Source organism: Cebus imitator, unplaced genomic scaffold (assembly GCF_001604975.1).
Source record: "Cebus imitator isolate Cc_AM_T3 unplaced genomic scaffold, Cebus_imitator-1.0 Scaffold179, whole genome shotgun sequence".
Lineage (NCBI taxonomy): Eukaryota > Metazoa > Chordata > Mammalia > Primates > Cebidae > Cebus > Cebus imitator.
Genome location: NW_016107494.1, coordinates 2,714,162 through 2,724,111, shown reverse-complemented (window position 1 = coordinate 2,724,111; position 9,950 = coordinate 2,714,162). Strand labels below are relative to the sequence as shown.

The 9,950-nt window shown below is 35.4% G+C and overlaps 1 protein-coding gene across 13 annotated transcripts in view; it reads right to left on the bottom strand.

The window, feature by feature from the left end:
• Positions 1-9,950, bottom strand: part of ERC1 (ELKS/RAB6-interacting/CAST family member 1) — a 540,801-nt gene that overhangs the window by 240,712 nt on the left and 290,139 nt on the right. For 10 of the 13 annotated variants that reach the window (XR_001830104.2, XR_005202930.1, XR_005202929.1 and 7 more), the window contains one exon: positions 3,674-3,805. The exons of the other annotated variants lie outside the window; for them this stretch is intronic. Coding sequence is in view for 7 of the 10 variants with exons in the window: in XM_017545489.2 (XP_017400978.1) it covers positions 3,674-3,805 (132 nt within the window). In the remaining 3 variants the exon portion in view is untranslated. The remainder of the gene's footprint in view (positions 1-3,673; positions 3,806-9,950) is intronic. 13 annotated transcript variants of the gene reach the window in all.

Here is a 9,950-nt window from a genome sequence, read left to right as displayed (position 1 = left end):
CCTCCCAGGTTCAAGCGATTCTCCTGCCTCAGCCTCCGAATAGCTGGGACTACAGGCGTGTGCCACCACGCCTGGCTAATTTTTGCATTTTTTTAGTAGAAATGGAGTTTCACCACATTGGGCAGGCTGGTCTTGAACTCCTGACCTTGTGATCTGCCGGCCTCGGCCCTCCAAAGTGCTGGGATTACGAGCGTGAGCCACCACGCCCGGTTAGTTCTATATCTTATTTTAATAAGAACTATGGCTCCCATATAATTTTACTTTGCTCTTGGATGAATTCAGAGATGTAGATATCCTACCTTTATCAGAGGGAGTCATTCTTTCCCAGAAGCTAAATTTAAGTGAGAAACAGATAACTTTTTGATCTGAGAAAGATAAGAATAATGTTCCTAAACAAAAGAGCTTCATTTAAGGCATTTCAAAAGAACATTTGTAGAATATCTCAGTACATATAATTAACATACATAAGTAAAATTAATAGTGGAGCTAGGCCGGGTGTGGTGGCTTACACCTATAATCCCAGCACTTTGGGAAGCTGGGGCGGGTGGATCATGAAGTCAGGAGACCATCCTGGCCAACATAGTGAAATCCTGTCTCTACTAAAAAACAAAAATTAGCTGGCCGTGGCGGCAGATGCCTGTAATCCCAGCTATTCAGGAGGCTGAGGCAGAAGAATCACTTAAACCTGGGAGGCGGAGGTTGCAGTGAGTCAAGATCTCATCACTGCACTCCAGCCTGGAGACAAAGCAAGACTGTCTCCAAAAAAAAAATTAAAATAAAATAAAATAGTGGACTTAAAAGACAGGAAAAGATGGGCCGGGCATGGTGGCTCATGCCTGTAATCCCAGCCCTTTGGGAGGCTGAGGTGAGCAGATCACTTGAGGTCAGGAGTTCGAGACCAGCCTGGCTAACATACCGAAATCCTGTCTCTACTAAAAACAGCTGGGTGTGGTGGCACATGCCTGTAGTCACAGCTACTTGGGAGGTTGAGGCAGGAGAATGGTTTGAACCTGGGAGACAGAGGTTGCAGTGAGCCGAAATCGTGCCATTGTACTCCAGCCTGGGCGAGAGAGCGAGACTTCTAAAACAAAACAAAACAAAACAAAAGACACAAAAAGATTAAAAATAAGAATAAAAAATGGGAGAGGAGAAGACAGTAGATAAATGTTGTAAGCCTTCAGAAGTATAAACATAAAAGCAATTTTTTCATACCTCGAACCACTTAAAGTTCAAATAACTGGTCTCATGCAATATTTCATGCAACAGCTTCAGATAGGCCGTGAGTAGCAGAATGGTGGAAAATGAGAAAACCGAAAAGGCAAAAGCATGCAATTAAAAGCAAAATATACACAGCCACTCTGGAAGATAGCTTGGCAGTTTCTTCCAAAACTCTTACCATATGATCTTACCGCAGAATCCAGCAATCACACTAACAGTTATTTATCCAAATAAGCTGGAAATTTACATCCACACAAAAGTCTGCACGTGAATGTTTACAGCAGCCTTATTCCTAAGTGCCAAAAACTGAATGGTACCAAGACGTCCTTCAACAGCTGAAGGAATGAATAAACTGGCACATCCATACAACAGAATACTATTCAGAGATAAAGAGAAATTAGCTATCAAGCCACAAAAAGAAGAACCTTAAATGGAGATGTGAAGTGAAAGATGCCAATCTGAACATGCTATATACTATATGCCTCCAACTATCAATAAAGGAAAAGGCAAAACTACAGAGGCAGTAAAAAGATCAGGGATTGGGAAGATGGGAGAGGAATAAATCAGTGGGGCATAAGACTTTTAGGGCAGTGAAACTACTCTGTATAACACTGTAATGGCATACATGTCATTATATGTTTGGCAAAACTCATCAGAAAAATTGAACCCTAATGTAAACTATGGACCACACAGTTAATAATAATGCATTAAAACTGATTCATTAACTTTAACAAATACCACACTAATGCAGTATGTTAAAAATAGGGAAAACTGAGGTAGAAAAGGAATAAAAGGAAGCTCTGTACTTTCTGCTCAATTTTTCTATAAACCTAAAAACTGCAAAGTCTATTAACCATAAATAAAACATACCCCCAGGGCATATTATAATCAGTTCACACAATAGCCTCAAAAAGGAAAATACATAACAGAAGTCTATATCCCATAATGGCATAATCTATTATTAAACTGCCAAACTCTCTGCATGATCTCTGATTTTTAATACTTGTCAATAAATAATGAGGCCAAAGCAGAAGAAAATCTTTATTTGAAAAATAAAGGAGAAAATGTAAAAAGAGTAAAATCAAGATTAAATAAAATTCTTCCCCACCCTTGGGTGACACAATGGTTGTCGCCATCCCTCCTCTGAAGCTCACCACTACCCAAACTCTATGTGACTGTGCATTACGAACATATTTGAAGAAAGAGTAGACAAGGCATTTATCTAGGAACAGGGCACTGAAAGGCACTCATTCTGCAAAAAGTTAAATTCTCTCTCAGTTTTGCTAATAAAGTTCGTCTTTCTATACTCGACACAAAAGAAACCATATCCGTGTTTCTCACACAGCTATGAAGGGACTCCCTGGGGCATATGCTATGTCTGCCTCAGAAACATACCCTTCTTTACTATAGCTACCTTAACTCACAATAACACCAGTAGTCTGACCAAGGGGGTTCCTCAAAAGATTCCTGTTACCTTTTCATTGAGCATTTTTTTCCTGTTTAACATTTATATTTCTCCCACAAAGAAATGGAAAGGAAACAATTACTGCAAAATTAAGTGTTATGAACCTCTGTGTCAGACATATTCGAAATCTTAAATCACATTCTCATAATGGGAACTGGGATTATAACCTTCACTTGTTAAAACTATTTCTTCCATTCACACTTCCCATCTATAATTATTCTTCCTAATGAAAAGTCAAAAGTAAGAGTATGGGGATATTAAAAGATACAGGAAATATATCAAACAAGCACCACAAACTGCCACAGCAGAACTCTTCAGCAAGTCCCTCCAAGGCTGAGACATGCTTATCTGGGACTCAAGTGCATGGTTTCTGTGTCCTTCATACTCACTATTAACCTTAACTTGTTACAACCTTAAGTGCTCTCTTGAATGAGGCAGGGTATGAAATGAATAAACTATTAGCTATTTGAAATAAACATTTTTCAGTCAGAAATGTTTGTGTTTTTTCATTCAGTTGAAAAGCCAGGGTTGTGCCCAGTCTTGTAGCAGACAGACAAACTCCATTTCATCTCATCCAATACATTAGCACATACTACATAAATATATATGGGATCAGACCTAAGTTATTAATGCAGAGACCTCTACGTTACATGAGTCAATTCTCATACAATTTTATTTCAATTCTTATTTAAGAAAGAGTAGGCAAGGCATTTACCTAGAAACAGGGCACTGAAAGGCACTCAGTCTGTGAAATAAATTCTCTCTCAGCGTTGCTAATATAGTTGGTCTTTCTTTCTATACTTCACACGAAAGAAACCGCATCCTTGTATCTAACACAGCTATGAAGGAACTCCTTGGGACTTATACTCTATTAAGTGGTTTTGAAACCCTATAAACATAAAATATGTATAGTTTACCTAAACTATACTGGTTGTGTTTTACCTTTTGCTTAACCAGCAGCATTGCTAGGAACTGTATAAAATAGCAGACCTGTTTTTCAGCATTGGTCCTGGCTGATTCCTCTTGTGCTAGCACCATTTCCCGCTCTGCAGTTATCTGTACACTTTCTCTTAGTGCTTCTTCCAGCTCTTCAATCCTGTCATCCTTCTTACGGAGACTGTCCTAGAAAATGATGGAAGACTAGGTGAAGTAGATTAATTAGTTGACCCAGGGAGAGCCTATTTGTTAAGAAAGGGATATTTGCTTATTAAATGTTCTTCCCATCAAGGGCAATTCCTTGTCAACAAGGTATTGTCACAGAGGAAATAATAAAGCAAGGAAAGTAAAGAAGGCTGAAGAAGTATATTGTTAAGTGCAAAGTGTCAAGTTAGTGAAGCAAGATAAATGTGAGGAATTTGCTCTCTGTAATAGAGAGAATAAAACTGTGTTAGACAGCAGAGGCAGCAGGGGCTTGATTTTTAAAAGCACAAAGTTGTTTTTGAACTATTCTCTAAGCGTAAAGCCAGCTTTGATGAAATAGTAATTAGATTGAATATCAAAACATTCTCTTTTCCTGCAGTTAAGCCTAGATGAAAAAAGTTCAGTAAATGGCATGATCTTTCAGATTATATTCTTCATAGACAATTGTTGGCAAACAATTTCTTATAAGACATTAAAAAGCAAGTGATACTTCCTAACATTTCAAGAACGTGTAGTTTTCTCATCATCTCATATGAGAAAACCAAAAATGACAACCGGATATAAATGACTAATAAGGAGCTAAGAAGGAGCAATTTTATTAGCCAATCAAGCAATTCCCAGCCCTCATGTTCTATACAAGTTTAAAATACAGCTTCTGAAGAGATGAAAGTTGACCTATTAGAAAGTCAAACAAAATCCTATGGAACTTTGAGTTCATGTAAGACAGGAGAGATCTTAAGAAGACTAAATGAAGAAGAGTTCAAGTAGGATGGAGAACTGGATTCATCAGATTATTATAAGCACTTCCTTCTTTATCTTATGAAACTAAAGGATTAAGAATAAAGTGTTTCCTTTCAAAAATATATAAAACAAAAGAACAAGATTTGCTAAAACATTCTCCAATTTTCAGAATACTCTTATCAGGAAAAGATATAAAGAATTTTTTCTTTTATCTAAGAAACTCAATTATACTGCAGTCCACTTTGGTAAGTCCTTTTTGACTACTTTTCCTTCAAAACTCTAGAACTTGCAATCTGTCAAAGATAAGTCAGATTTTTTCCCCCATTTTGGAAGTACAGAATCTATTATTTAACATTCTTTCTAATAAACAGTTGATAAACCGTTTGCTCTCTCATTTTTCTACATTTTAAAAAATGAGATTTGGAAAAAAATATTCACAGTTTGATGATGTACGTTTTGTTCATCTTAAGAGACAAATTTTCATTCTTCTCAGAGATGTTATAAAATACCGTGATCTATTCCCATAAGTAAGGTTCTGTTTTATGCAGGGCAATTTAGTTGTATCAAAAAAAAAAAAAAAAAAAGTTCTTTGTTGAAATCTTTGTTCCCTCTGTTGACTTGCCATGAACAGCAGAGTACGGTGGAGGTTTTTAAAGGGATGCCATGCAGAGACAAGGAGTGATGCCAGTCAAAACAAAGACCAAGGTGGTTTCTTCAGAATCAAAGAAAACTAAACATAAAAGAAGGATTATGGAGTATGAAGGATTATGAAGTAAATTATCAACACACAAAGTTGATAATGTTTCTCATTAGCAACTTGGGGAAAACTCAGTATTATGTCTTTGTGCAGTCTATCATATCCCATTCTTAAACTGTTTTTTGGAAGTCTACTGACAGGCTTCTATTATCTAATTGAGGCTGAAACAGTTAATTCCAAATAACTTCCCAGGAATCTATTTCAATCAAACAATTTTACTTGTACATCTGTGTGGGGTAAAAAAAGCTTTGTGGCTGTATCAATAAAAAATGTTTAGGGAGAAAATGATTAGTAATTTGTCACAATGTAGGAATCAGGTTTTCATAGTATTTCATTATAAAACTTATTTCATAACTTTATTTGAAACCAGCAGTGAAACTACAGCCTATCACATGAGCTCACTGTTCATGGCCATTTATTTAAAAAAAGATTTCTGGACTTAATAGCAAAGCCTGGTTCAAAATCTTTTTAGATAATAAGGATACAAAACAAAAGGCAGGTGAAACTACAAATAAAAGGAAACAACTGATAAGTAATATTTATGTGATAAGTTGCATGACATTTCAATGTAAAGCTAAGTATGGAATCATTTGCTCTAAGGTAACTGTATCAAACTTGGATACTGTAATATAAGAGAATGAAGATAGCAAATACCCCTTTCACCTTCATTAACAAAGTCCCAAATTACTTAATCTATCTAGTGAGTAAAATCTGGCACCAGTTTTAGTTTTGGAATCTTGAGAGATCTGCTAAAATAAACCAAGGAAGTTTCTCTTGTGTTGAACCACAGCTTGAATCTCCTATTTAATTTAATAAAATATTGAGCCAGTGTAAGAAATAAACAGTAAAGCCTTTGAGTCCTACAAATACCCGAGTATCAACAGCACTGCTAGGTAATATTTCTAATCATTCTTTCTTGTCCTTGCTCTTGCAAAAAGTTATTAAATCCATCATTTGGTGTTTGGCTGATAATATGAATGCTTTTTGAAAAAAGTTTAGAACACTAGAGGAAAGAAAACATCTTGAAAACTTTTAGAAAGGCCAAAAATTATCACTTGTAGGATCAAAAAATCAGAAGAGACTGGAGTTTTTAACAGCAACACAGGAAACTAAAAGACAATTTGAATAATGCTTTCAAAACTCTGAGTTGAAAAAAATGATTAGCAATCTAGAATTCTGTATCTAAACTACTAATCAAATATGAGAGTCGAACGCAAAATCCCTGAAAGAAAAGTACCTCGCTCAAAGACTCTCTCAGGAGGCCCCCAGGGTATACTCTACTAAAATGAAGAGGTAAACCTGGAAAGAAGACATGGAATCCAGAAAAAAGGAGCTCTACCATAGGTGAATGGTGAAGGGAACCACAAGGTTGACAGGAAACTTAGAGACTATGTACAGATTACAGTGGAGAAAAGAAATTAATGTTTCCAAGAAAAAAAGCAGATGTATAGATTATCTGAAGGCCATCGATAAGGGGTGATGTATTTTATAGTAGTAATGATGTTGGGAGGAATTTCACAGGTATAGACAGAAATTTGGGAATAGATACCCAAGAGAGGAAAAACAAAAAGGAAAACTAAGGCACACCAGGAAAAAAACAAAATGTAAATCATGATATACTATGTGCCTCAGATTTAACAATGTAGATTTAGATATAATTATATTGGGAGGACAGAAAGAAGGAAGTGTGTGTGTTGGTTTGTGTAAAAACACTAATTCCTCATCATCTGTAAGAAGTCAACAGATGATGCCCAAATAAGAAAAGTAGCAGAACAATAATATAAAAATGTCATTTGGAAAGATAAAAATAAACAGCAGTAGAAACAACCAAAAGAGGTGAAAATAGTCATCTCAGAGAAAGAGGAATCAGAGTTAGACAAGAATGAGAGAAGCACTGTTATTCTAAGACATGTAAGTATTATTTCATTGTGCAAATAATATAAAATGTATACTGTTCTGATATAAAAGCAAAAGCAAACTGAAAAATATGCTAAAGAGTATCTTGCACAGCAGGATATAAAGACCTTCTGGAAATAGTTACAACTGTCATTGTTTAGATAACTGATACTCTAAATATATAAGTTAACTGTTTACTGTGAAAAGAGAAAAGCAGACCAGGCAAACAACATCAGGCAGTGCTCATGGTTAAAAAAAAGGTAAAGAGAACAAAACATGTATGGATCATATGTCATTGTGCTCTTCAGCTTTCTATTCAGAAGTCCTATGAATTTCTTCATAGCAATATTTTACAGAAGTGGGTCAGAATTATGATGAGAAATTCCTTTCAAATCTTGACAACCATGGGTTATTCTAAATAAGAATATTTTTTAAAAGGGACAATATTATCATAATAAGTTCTTCCATAAATTCTGAAGATTCTGAAGATAAATCTCAAAAGAAAAATCTCTAATCTGTCAATGTCAGACTTTAAGTTGAAGAAGTGACAGTTGTCATTAGCTCCCTTGAAAATGAGTGAGCCAATAAGATGTCATATTAGACTTTAGAAAGTATAAAATGCAACAGACTTCACATACTTGTGCTCTCAGGATCACATCTGATGAAATAAGGGGATGTGCTAAAACCCCTGGAAGGTGGTTCTTGGTGGCTAAAATGTAAGAGTGATTATACCACATATAGCCTGAGGCTTGGAATATATGCTTCACATACTAAAGTGTATTTTCTCCTTTAAAAGGTCCACATTCACCAACCTTCATGATAAACTATGAGACAGTAAAACCATTCTGAGTCTGTAATGCTGAAGAAATCTATGTATGCCATCTACGATGCCTAATTTCTCTGATCCCTATATTCCTCAGGTTTGAAGAATCTGAAGCATCTGGAAATTAGCTGACTTACTAAAATTAAATGTAACTTGAAATTAAGGTAGGACATGCCACACTTAACTTGAGAAAATGATTCCTGTTGTTTATAGACATTCTTAATCTGCTGCTAGCTTAGAAGAAAATATTCTTCTTTAGCTAATATACTATTTGTACTGTCCAATACAGGAGCCAACAGCAACAAGTGGCTACTAAACCTTTAAATGTGGCTAGTCCAAATTGAGATGTGCTATAAATATACGCTAAATTTCAAAAACTTAGTCTTAAAAAAAAGGAGGTACAACACTTTACTAATTTTCATATTGTATGTTGAAATAATATTTTGGATATTAAATAAAACTATCAAAATTAATATCATCTGTTTCCTTTTCTTTTTTTATGAGGCTATTAGAAAATTCAAAATTATATATGTGGCTCACATTATATTTCTACTAGAATGTGGCACTAGTTACAGCAGTTTTTACATATGAAATAAATCTATGAGGCCATATGACGCATCATGTCTTACATATGTTTGTAACTCTCTTCCCAGTTTACAGGCTATCAGCACACAAATATGAGTTATATAGGTAATAAACACCAACAAAAGCTCCAACAGTACTCAACCTTGATAATTACCATGGTGATAATATTAATAAAACAATTTAAAATAGCATTTACTATTCTAACAGAGAAAACCAAATTGTGGACTTAGGGGGTAAAAAATCAGACTATTGTAGACCACCTTAATACTTAAAACATAAAATACCTGTATTCATCATTGTTTACTGTTGTATTAATGAGTTACTTCAAAACTTAGCAGCTTAAGAAAATAGTGAACACTGATTATCTCACACAGTTTGTATGGGTCAAGAAGTCAAAAGCAGCTTTGCTGAGCAGTTCTGGTGCCAGGGTCTCTTATGACGTTGCAGTCAAGATGTCAACGAGGCTTCAGTCTTCTGCTTCCACTTAGATGGCTGGCAAGTTGGTGCAGCTATTGGCAAGAGGCCTCTGTTCCTCTCCACAGGGCTGCTTGAGTGTCATTATAACACGAAGGCTGGCTTTCACCAGGGCAAGTGATTCAGGAGTACAAGGTAGATGCATCAATGTCTTTTATGATCTAGCTTCAGAAGTCAGTGCCATCACTTCTGCCTTCTTATACTGTTCACACAGACCAATCCTCACAGGGTGTGGGAGAGGACTACACAAGGGGATGAAAGCCAGGAGGTAAGGATGATTTGGAGTCAAACTGAAGGATGGGTATCACAGAACCTGAGCATGTAGCTCCAGTATAACAAAATTGGATTATTGATGAAGACAAAATTTCTTCTCAAAGCAAAATGCTTTTGTTAAGCTAATAAGACCTCTACTACAAAAACACAGCCACTGGTATAAGACTATATTAAAATGGAACCCAAACGTACCTAAAATATAAAGGCAGATATTAAGGAAACTACAGAATTGAAATATGGCTCAGCATTTCACTAAATGTGAAATCAGCAAAATACGCATTACGTCAGGAATTATTCAGAATGAAATCTGCAAATAAATTGAATTCTAATCAGAGATATCTTCCTGTGACTATGATTATAAATTAGAGTAATTCAATGTATTCATGAATAGTTCAACACCAAGAATACTCAAGTATACTCAGTGATATTTGATAATCATCAAAGTTCAATTGAAAAAAAATTTGGCAAATGTTTTAAGAGATATACACTGGCGGTTTAGCAATAAGCTTAGTAATCACATTTGAATGAATCCTCACATTTGACTCTTTGGAGAATCAACTCCTTTTTTTTTTTTTTTT